Raw genomic sequence first — 10,821 nt, forward strand, 5'->3', positions numbered from 1 at the left:
TAACATAAATATTCACTTACCTTTGATGATCTTCATCAGAATGCCCTCCCATGAATCCCAATTCCACATTAAATGTTTGATTTGTTCGATAATGTCCAACATTTATGTCCAAAGAGCTACTTTTGTTAGCACGTTTGGTAAACAAATCCAAAGTCATGAGCGCATTCCCTAGTTGCAGACGAAATGTCAAAAAGTTCCGTTACTGTCCGTAGAAACATGTCAAACGATGTATGGAATCAATCTTTAGGATGTTAACATAAAACTTCCATAATATTCCAACCGGAGAATTCCTTTGTCTTCAGAAAAGCAAAGGAGCGCGAGCTACCTTTCATGTGAAATGCGCGTGACCAGAGCGCGACTGCTGCCAGACCTCTGACTCAATCTCCTCTCATTCAGCCCCCCTTCACAGTAGAATCCTCAAACAAGTTTCTAAAGATGGTTGACATCTAGTGGAAGCCTTAGGAAGTGCAACATAACCAATATCCCACTGTGTATTCAATAGGGGCTGGTTTGAAAATCGACCAACCTCAGATTTCCCACTTCCTATTTGGATTTCTTCTCAGGTTTTTACCGTTCAGATAGTAGTTCAAGTAGTTCAGTGGGCTCACCTCAGTGAGACTGTGTGGTCCTGTGCTGCTCAGCTGGGTCTTCTGCGTTTTCAGGAGCTGTAGTCTGGACATACACTCCCTCCAGTACAGACACACTTTCAACATGGAGTGTTTAACAATCGCAACTACATTTGAGTCCGATACTGTAGTTATAGAATGACTTCATTGTTGTTAAACCCATCATGGTGGACATAAATAAGATGTGGGGAAAATATAAGTCAGCTATGATAAGTCAAAAGTCATCATTAGAGAAACCTGACTAAACTACTTAGAAGTCTACCGTAGCTATTCGTAAGGGTGTGGGTATATTTAGTAAGTATATGGTAATAAAGCACTGTCAGGTGTATACAGATAAGATGTGACTTATACGAAAGAGTCTCAATGAAAGTCTTAGAATGAAAAGTCTCATTTCGTGTTTATTAAACAAAACTTAAATACTCCATATGAAAACCACACATATACAAAAATTAAGCATGAACTTGATAAACTGCATTCATTTTCTCATTAAAAGTGTCTTGGGGAAAAAAGTAAGTAGTTGAATGGAAGTAATGAAATAGGCATTTGTGAACATCATATAGCCAACACAATATGTAATAGATTTGTAGGCTTAAATATGCCAAAGTCTATATGCAACACTCTACCCAGGAATATTCAACACTGAAATATGTTTTTTAATTATTTTTTTAACCTTTATTTAACCAGGCAAGTCAGTTAAGAACACATTCTTATTTTCAATGACGGCATGGGAACAGTGGGTTAACTGCCTGTTCAGGGGCAGAACGACAGATTTGTACCTAGTCAGCTCGGGGGTTTGAACTTACAACCTTCCGGTTACTAGTCCAACGCTCTAACCACTAGGCTACGCTGCTGTCCCAAATATGTGAAATAACTGAAATATGTTACTCTTGTCATTCCAAATGCATCTGTGGAGCTTTTCTGATGAAATACAGGGTTTGATCTAAACGTCAGAAGCTACCGAGTGAAATTGTTACTTTCTATGTTATCAGAGTGGAGTGTTTTTTCTGCTGGTGTATTCTGAGGTAGCTCCTCTCTGAGAACCTCTTCCCACAGTGCGTACAAGTGAACGGCCTCTCTCCCGTGTGGACCTTCAGGTGCATCTTCAGGTGACCAGCCTGGGCGAAGCACATGTGGCACTGGGTACAGCTGTAGGGTTTCTCCCCAGTGTGCACCCTCTGGTGTCTTTTCAGGTTGCCAGCCTGGGTGAAGCGCATGTGACACTGGGCACAGCTGTAGGGTCTCTCCCCTGTGTGGACCCTCTGGTGGATCTCCACCTTCTGGGGGCAGCTGAATCCTTTGTTACAGAACATGCAGGGGAATCGTTTATCTTTACTATTGCCTGATGTAGCTTCCCCTCTCTGAGCCTGGGCTCTAGTCCTGTCGTTTGAGTTCAATACCTGATTGAAAAGGGTGCTGCCATGTGAATCGGAAGGCCCCATTGACGTGAACAATGGGTCGCGATCCTTGAGCGTGTGTAAAGGGACATTTGGATTGGTCTCCAAGCTTTCCCTGTAATCTAAGAAATCTCTGCCCTGTGAGTGTCCATCTCCTTGGTGACTATCTGCATTCCATGTAGGAGGAATGTCACCCTCCACTTTCACAGTCACATCATCTATGGCCATACCCTCCCCTGCCTCATATAGGCACCCTTCAGAGTATACACTTCTACTGCACCGGTTCCAGTCCCGTCTAGACAGATCAGTCTGTGCCTCTAAACCCAAGGGCATGTTGCTAGGGTCCATCTCTGAAATATAAGAACAAGAAGGATCATTACCAGTCTCTGACGCGTCACCTGAGTCCGGATGGGAATGAACCGTCCTCGGGCTCGGGTTTCCATAAAGTACGTACGCTGAAGCAGGAGCAGGAGGACAGCCCAGTCTCCCCAGCCCCATTCTCTCTGGGTCTGACATTTGGTCAGATCCTGTGTGTAAAAGCCTTTGTGTTACAGTTGAAGTCTCTGTGTCTGTCTCTGACTTGAGGATGGCGTTCAGCGTTCCACTGACCTCCGTGATGCTGCATTGGGTCTTGGGCTGCGCTGGGGCGGTGGTGGGTTTGTCCATGGCTACAGGAGGCGCTCCCACTGCTCCAGTTTGGAGGTCTCTGCTGTACAGTGGGTTCTCCTCTCCTTCAGATGTCTCCTGCTTGACCCCAGGACCTGCAGACTGACACAAGAAGAGAGATGGTTATTACTGGTACATGAGTTGAATTGTATAACAATGTCGTACAGAAGTCTCACAAGTCCCCCTATGATGAGAATGTACATGTAAGCAAGTAAATAGCTGAGGGGAGACTTTCTGAAATAAAGGGGCCACAAAGTAACTAATGCTTTATGCAACACTATTACACTAACATCTATCACAATAATGTGCTGGGTTGAGGTTCCACTCCCCTCATCAACAGTGATTGGTTGGTCATCTCTCAATGTATTGTGTCCTGCTGGCTTCACAAAGCTCCTGTGGCCTCCAGTGAGATGTCCTTCACCTGAGAGAGTGATTGGAGGAAAAGAGGCAATTAGTTTAGCTACTATTAGTTTAGCTACTGTCAACACTGTATTGTACACTATTGACCGTTTTTGGTATGTTGTACACTATTGACACTGTCTAGAATTGGCAAGGATGTAAGCTAACACTTTGCATAACTTCTTCATATACTATTTATTGATTGATGTATTATGTTCCATGAATCACATTGTTTTCATTGAGTAAATAATAGGAAATGCAGTAAATCAAGAACATTATATTTTGTCTTTGCGCAAGATAGCTAAGTAATCAGGGCAATTATTGCATACTATCCAACAATTGACCTACCTCTTGCTATTCCTCTGTATCGGTCAAGGATCTTAATACTTGGGCGACAGGCGAGGACGCGCTCTCGCATTGTCCTTTCTGCGCGCTCCCGTGCCACCTTCAGTTCCAATAGTTTCCTCCGCAATGCCCTGTTTTCTTTCTGGCTTTGAGTTATTTCCAAACGAAACACTGCATAGTCGTCGTCTACGAGTTTACAGATCTCTGCCACGGCTGCATTCGCTAGTACCTCCATGATGGAGGCTATTTGAGTGTGAAACACCATACAGTTAGCCATTGTTAGCAGCTAGCATTACCTAGATAACATCTATCAACCAAGTCCTGTCTCCAATGCGAATTAAGTATGTGACGCTATGCAGTTAAATTAGTAATATTTTTAGTTGGGTGTTAATACACGCCTAAATAACAATAGAAACGCTAACGTGGAAATTGTTATTGGACACTTCATTTCCGTAAAGATTATTTACAACTAAATCGTTTTTCTCAGTTGCCTGAATTCCACGTGCGTACACTTATATCAGTACATTTAGAACAGCCTAAATATTACGCAACTTATATTCAATTTAATAAGCCTCACGTAATTCGACACTTCTAAATCGTATCTCACGAGGACCGATTTTGGGCGATGTAAATCCTCTCACTTCGCCTCTTCCTCTCTGCTTCCGTTTACTTCATCTTCCTGTGAGTTTCCTGCAAACTTGACGCAGTGTTGCTGACTTTTACGGGTCGGAGTGCGAATTGCACAATATGTCACAGAAACGAAAGAGGAAAAATAAATCTCACCACTCTAACCCTACACATATGCAACAATATACCAATACTTTAGCCCTACAAGATTCTACTGCAGGCAAACAGCTGATGCCACTACCACACCTATTTTCTGGGATTTATGCTCCATCAGTGCAGATCATTAATAACCATAGCAATAAAAGCAGGTAATCCCACCTTCCTCTCTGGTCTCTCTCTTCAGACCTGCTCACTGGGGGGCTCCCAGTGAAATCACTCACCCTTGGGAAGTGGCTATTTTAGCATGTAATTCTTGGTGGGGCAAACAAAGCAGAACAAAAGTGTGGGATGCATGCCGGCATAGCCACTACACAACACTAAACAATACATTAATTACACTATAACGGTGACAAACAGTGCCCACAAATTGTTAGGGACTACATAAAGCTGTCCCAACAGCAGTCCCAACACCTTACCATTGCTACACCTGGCTTGGTTGATTTAGGTGCAATCTTACTGGCAGCAATAACCTTGCTTGTGAAGCCCTTTTTGTGCACAGCAATGATGACGGCACGTGTTTCTGTTACTGTAATTTAATTATGCCAATGTGCTTTCATCAATTGAAAGCCCTTAATCTATTTTATGAGAATTTGTAAGATTTCTTGTTTGCATAAAATAGACACAGACCAGTCTTTCAATAATAGGTAATAGAATTTATTCTCGGAGCGCGCTCCCATTTAATCACGTGCAGCAGTTTATATACAGATCAAGACGTCATTTCATTGCTTTAACAGAATCCCCTCCTCTCGACCGGGACAAAGGTGAAAAGTTCATTCTAACTTACTAACACACTCCCAGATAACTTTTGACCCCTCAACATTATCGATCACCACTGAACTGACAGTTTTAATTAACAGAAAACCTAGGAATGCACTCATTGCCTTATCTAAAAACCCCAGAGCTAAGTTTCTGTAGGGTCAACTATAGGCTAACGACCTTATCTGTTTTCACAGTCCACAACTCATTCGTTTTATTCCTAGTTGGAATGGTGTTCATTAACTTTTTTATTACTCCTTGTCCGTGTCACACAATCCCTTCTTATGAACTCATATTGTTAATCACTTATAAAACAGAGTATACGTTTACTTAGTTACAATTCTATTTAAAATGGGGATATCGTTTATTCATTTATCCATAATAAATCCAACAGTTTCCTTGCAGGTAACCATGATTGACAGAGGAAGAACAATGATTCCAAGCACCACCCTCCTTTTGAAGCTTCTAGTCTGCTATTCGAACTCAATCAGCATGACAGAGTGATCTCCAGCCCTGTCCTCGTCAACACTCACACCTGTGTTAACAAAATAATCACTGACATGATGTCAGCTGGTCCTTTTGTGGCAGGGCTGAAATGCAGTGGAAATGTTTTTGGGGGATTCAGTTCATTTGCCTGGCAAAAAAGAGACTTTGCAATTAATTGCAATTCACCTGATCACTCTTCATAACATTCCGGAGTATATGCAAATTGCCATCATACAAACTGAGGCAGCACACTTTGAAAATTAATATTTGTGTCATTCTCAAAACTTTTGGCCACGACTGTAGTGGTGAAAAAATGTCAGGGAACCAGTGTGTTTCACGGGGGATGGTTCAGAGGAATGCACAGTGCATGAGTGTGAGGATATCATGTTAGTGTACATGCAGAAGAAGGGTTATGGTGGGCAGGAGAGGTCAGATGAAGTTTTGGGCAAGCTGACGGGGCGGGTACGGAACGTGGTAAAGAGTAAGCCTGCACAGTAACCCAGTTGACTTAAGCTGACATGCCCCTAGCTGATGTTTATTCTATTTTGCCAATGGAAGGGGAGACTCCATTTGACTACTGGATTAGACTGAACAGGGCCATAGAGGTGGCAGAGGACTGTTAGAAGATGGAGAACAAGGAGCTAGACAATCCATCACGTGTTCTGACCCCATATTCATCAAGCACTGTCCAAACCCAGAGCTGTCATTGATATTCATGCGCAAACCATATTCATGGAGGTCCATGGCAGGCTGGAGGAGTACCAGAGGAAGTGCAAGGCTCCACGTCCTTTGCGACTACCCCCACTGGTCACTTCCTGCATCAGTGTGGTAAGTAGGCCAGTGTTGGCTGTTGCAAACTGCCCGGACGCCTTGTTGCAGCTCACAAATGGCTCATCCGAGGTATTGGATCGTGTGATTACGATGCTTGAACGGATCTTGGAGCAGAGGCCACAATAACCTGTAGGCGGCTATGATAACCGTTTCCAGAGGAGGCCCAGGAGAAGGGAGAACCCATCTTTGCAATGCAAAGTGTGTGGAGATGCAAATTACAGCACAATAGATAATTGTTATTCACACCACCTCACCACCTCTGCCTCAGAGGCTCCAAAGAAATGCCATTTCATGAAAAGGTTAGTGCTTTTCTTGGGGCATGTCATCAGTGAAGGAGGTGTGGCCACAGACCCAGAAAAAGTGAAGGCTATTGCAGGGATGACCGAGAAGGATCTCATGGAGGATAACACAGACGTGCTCCTCCTCCGCTCTCTCCACTGGCTTCCAGTTGAAGCTCGCATCCGCTACAAGACCATGGTGCTTGCCTACGGAGCTGTGAGGGGAACGGCACCTCAGTACCTCCAGGCTCTGATCAGGCCCTACACCCAAATAAGGGCACTGCGTTCATCCACCTCTGGCCTGCTCGCCTCCCTACCACTGAGGAAGTACAGTTCCCGCTCAGCCCAGTCAAAACTGTTCGCTGCTCTGGCTCCCCAATGGTGGAACAAACTCCCTCACGACGCCAGGACAGCGGAGTCAATCACCACCTTCCGGAGACACCTGAAACCCCACCTCTTTAAGGAATACCTAGGATAGGATAAAGTAATCCTTCTCACCCCCCCCCCCCTTAAAAGATTTAGATGCACTATTGTAAAATGGCTGTTCCACTGGATGTCATAAGGTGAATGCACCAATTTGTAAGTCGCTCTGGATAAGAGCGTCTGCTAAATGACTTAAATGTAAATGTAATGTAATGTGCTCTTACAGGGAAAGATTTGATTCCTCGGAATGATAGTCTATTACCAGCAGTTCATTGAGGGGTGCTCCACCATCGCTAAGCCGCTACATGCGCTGAAAACTGGGACGAAGGCACCACGCCATGGAAAAGGCCACAAGAAAAGACAAATACATAGGAAACTCGCAGCAGACTGGACTGGTGCAAACAGGCCTTCAGTCAGTTGAAATAAGCTCTCCTCGATCAGGTCATGCAAGCCCACCCTGATTTTAGTAGACCTTTCTTGCTCTCTGTAGATGCATCAAGTAATAGCTTAGGTGCTGTCCTCCAGATGCACCAATTTGTAAGTCGCTCTGGATAAGAGCGTCTGCTAAATGACTTAAATGTAAATGTAATGCCAGGGGATGAGTCTGCAGCCAGACCCATAGCATTTGCTAGAAAATCACTTACAGATGCACCAATTTGTAAGTCGCTCTGGATAAGAGCGTCTGCTAAATGACTTAAATGTAAATGTAATGCCAGGGGATGAGTCTGCAGCCAGACCCATAGCATTTGCTAGAAAATCACTTACTTATGCACAGTCAAAGTATCCTGCCCATAGGTAGGACCTGGGCCGTCTGTGAGAAATGTAGTCATTGGCTAAGGGGCAAGCCTTTTACTGTATGGACAGACAACAACCCATTAATGTACATCCTGTCCAAGCCCAAATTGGATGCCTGTGAACAGAGATGGGTTGCTTAGCTCGCTCCATTCGAGTTTGACATCAAGTACATCCCCGGTCCCAAGAATGTCATTGCTGATGCACTCAGTAGACAGCCATTTGTGCAGCCGAGCGCTCTCCACCGCATCACAAGGGTTCTATACAAGGCCTTGCTGGAAGAAGCTGCGGGAGTACATGCTGAGAAGGTGCAAGATGTGTTCCACTGGTCGAACCACTCATTTGACCTCGAGAACTGCCTCAACTCGCTCAGTTACTGGTGCCATCTGAGATGTCAGACGTGAGAGTGCTATCCCGTGACGACCTGATATCAAAGCAGCCACAGGATGACACACTGGCCAGAGTTGTTTTCTACGTGGACAGGGGCCGGAGACCTTCTGGGAGGGAACGTGGCCATGAACCACTAGAGGCCCTTAGGATTTTGAAGACCTGGGAGAAGCTCACTCTGAAAATGTGTGTACTATATCGCGTTACCAAAAGTTTGCTGTCAAAGAATAAGACGTACCAGTATGTAGTACCCACCTCCATGAGGGCGACAGTCTTGAAGGGTGTCCACGATGAAGTCGGTCATCAGGGATGTTGGGGTTCGTTCTTTGTTCCTTGTCAATCATTGGATCATTGGTGAAATTAGCATTCAGACAATATCTTTAAGGAAATCAATCATTCATTTATTAATGCAATTGCAGACAGAAGTTCACAACAGGAACATAGCACGCATGTTTCCGAGTAAGTTCTGCAAAAGAGTAAAGAGTCCAAGTTATTTTATTAAGCCTGAAGTCCAGCCTTAGTGATGTCACTGCCTACCAAGCCCATGCATACACAACTATACAAACAATAGTTTCAGTGTTATCTAAAGGCTCAGCAGTAAATGTCCACTCCCCAAGTTGATTGATTTATAGTGGAATGTCTGACTATGTCTGTCTCTTCTCTTTCACTCCCCTGCAGGGTTCTTTCTCACAGACATCCTGTTTTGACTGCCATAACTCACACATCTCTCGAACCGTTTCCTTATAAGAGGCAGAGACTAGACAATAACTGTGGAACAATATTCAACTTTATAATGGATATATATTGTTAATCTGTAGTCGAGGACCCTATAAATGTAAAGAGGTACAGGTCTTATAACCCTTCCCCTTCTATTAATACAACATAAGCATAATCAATTATTATAATACATCAAACATTTGGTACAGCCCCTATCATGACCCCAAGATGAACCCAACAGGGGCAACAGCGGACGTTGTACTTGACGAGACAGAGGTTCTCCTGGCATGATCTGGAGTCTGATGTGAGAGAGTAAGTCAAGACCTACAAGAGGTGTTTAGTAGACCCCCGAGCAAGAGGCCAGAGCTCCATTGGAGTACATCATCACGAGTGGGTCTGTGTGGACTTCTGGTCTGCTGAAGACTCCAACAACAAGTCCTTGGGTGTTCTGGTCGTTCCTCGTCGTAACCACTCCGACCAAAGGGCCAACTTTGAAAGTAAATTGATTGCTGAGTTGTTGAGTGCTGCAGCACTCCAGAAGTCGCACACAACTCCCTACTATCCGATGGGGAACGGGGGAGTCGAAAGGTTCAACAGAATGCTGGGAAACATTAGCAGCACCTTACCTACGAGAGTGAAGCACAGGTGGCCCCAGAAACTGAAGTTGTTGACCTTTGCCTACAACTGTACAGTCCATGAAACCACAGGCCATGCCCCTTTCCATGTGATGTTTGGGAGAACCCCACGTCTGCCTGTCTACATGATGTTTGGTACCGTGCTGCAAGACTCAGAGGTTGTAGACTATGACGAGTACATCAAGACCCTGACGAGAGAGCGAGAGCTGAGGGAGGCCATGGAGACGGTACAGGTGTCGGCAACCAAACAGCTGAAGAGGATAATCAGAGGAGCTCCAGTGGAGGTCGGTGATCGGGTGCTGCTGGCAAATAAGGGTGAACGTGGAAAGAGGAAGCTGGCTGATCGTTGGGAGAACAACCTTTATATTGTTACGGAGAAGAATAGTGACATCCACATCTTCAAGATACATAACATGTCAACTAGCCAGGAGAAAACAGTCCACCGTAATCTGATAATGCCTGTAAACTTCTTGCCTCTCCCTGACACTGCCTTGGAGACACCTAATACGGGAGACAGTGAGGAGATGGAGGACTCATCCATGAACAATATAACCGAAATTGACATTGGTGAGAGGACTAGTGTGTGGATATCAGAACAGACCTCCGAGTAAACACAGTCAGAGCCCTCAGATGTGCTGGAAGATGGGCCACTGGCGAGGGACCCTCAGAACTCACCACATTCTGAGGGTGCCACAAGCGTGTCAGAGATAACCTTTGGAGAAGAAATGTCTGAACCCTCTGAAGAAGAAAGGTCTTCTGAAGATGCTGTTGGTAGCAGAAGCTCCAGCAACAGTCACAGAACCCTTGACCTTGACTATCCACCGACTATGTACAGTGACCCACCAATGGTGGTTGTAGTTGACCCCCCAGTATGAAAATGTGATGCAAGGGGTAGGTCACGTTCTGAATACTGTTTTCTATTTTACAATGTGTACAAGTTTGCTGTACATTGCCGATTTAAACACGTATGGGTATAGGGATTGAGGGGCTTTCTGGGCTGTGTTTTGGTATATGATTGCTGTATATAAGTGTTAGCCAGCAGCATACCACCCTGCATACCACTGCTGGCTTGCTTCTAAAGCTAAGCAGAGTTGGTTCTGGTCAGTCCCTGGATGGGAGACCAGATGCTGCTGGAAGTGGTGTTGGAGGGCCAGTAGGAGGCACTCTTTCCTCTGGTTTAAAAAATATCCCAATGCCCCAGGGCTGTGATTGGGGATACTGCCCTGTGTAGGGTGTCGTCTTTCGGATGGGATGTTAAATGGGTGTCCTGACTCTCTGAGGTCATTTAAAGATCCCATGG

The 10,821-nt window shown here is 44.9% G+C and overlaps 1 protein-coding gene across 3 annotated transcripts; it reads right to left on the reverse strand.

Moving 5' to 3' along the window:
- Positions 1 to 1,004: 1,004 nt before the first annotated feature.
- LOC124012403 (zinc finger protein 264-like) lies at positions 1,005 to 4,137 on the reverse strand. 3 transcript variants are annotated; one of them, XM_046325985.1, is made up of 5 exons: positions 3,434 to 4,119; positions 2,977 to 3,107; positions 2,630 to 2,788; positions 2,475 to 2,547; positions 1,005 to 2,370 (listed from the first exon to the last, which is right to left on the reverse strand). In XM_046325985.1, the coding sequence occupies exons 1-5, from the start codon at positions 3,705 to 3,707 to the stop codon at positions 1,604 to 1,606; spliced, it is 1,404 nt and encodes a 467-aa protein (XP_046181941.1). In that variant the 5' UTR covers positions 3,708 to 4,119; the 3' UTR covers positions 1,005 to 1,603. The 3 variants fall into 3 exon arrangements, with proteins under 3 accessions (XP_046181941.1, XP_046181940.1, XP_046181939.1); XM_046325984.1 differs by having other exon boundaries at positions 1,005 to 2,788; positions 3,434 to 3,673; positions 4,008 to 4,137; XM_046325983.1 differs by having other exon boundaries at positions 1,005 to 2,788.
- Between the last annotated feature and the right edge of the window lie 6,684 nt (positions 4,138 to 10,821).

This window comes from Oncorhynchus gorbuscha, linkage group LG24 (assembly GCF_021184085.1).
Source record: "Oncorhynchus gorbuscha isolate QuinsamMale2020 ecotype Even-year linkage group LG24, OgorEven_v1.0, whole genome shotgun sequence".
In the NCBI taxonomy this organism is placed as follows: domain Eukaryota; kingdom Metazoa; phylum Chordata; class Actinopteri; order Salmoniformes; family Salmonidae; genus Oncorhynchus; species Oncorhynchus gorbuscha.

Coding starts and splice junctions, on each gene's coding strand:
- LOC124012403 (XM_046325983.1), bottom strand. CDS start 3,707: ATGGCTAACTGTATGGTGTTTCACACTCAAATAGCCTCCATCATGGAG. Junction 3,108..3,433: donor ATACAGAGGAATAGCAAGAG/GTAGGTCAATTG, acceptor TCACTCTCTCAG/GTGAAGGACATCTCACTGGA. Junction 2,789..2,976: donor AGCACATTATTGTGATAGAT/GTTAGTGTAATA, acceptor TTCTTGTGTCAG/TCTGCAGGTCCTGGGGTCAA.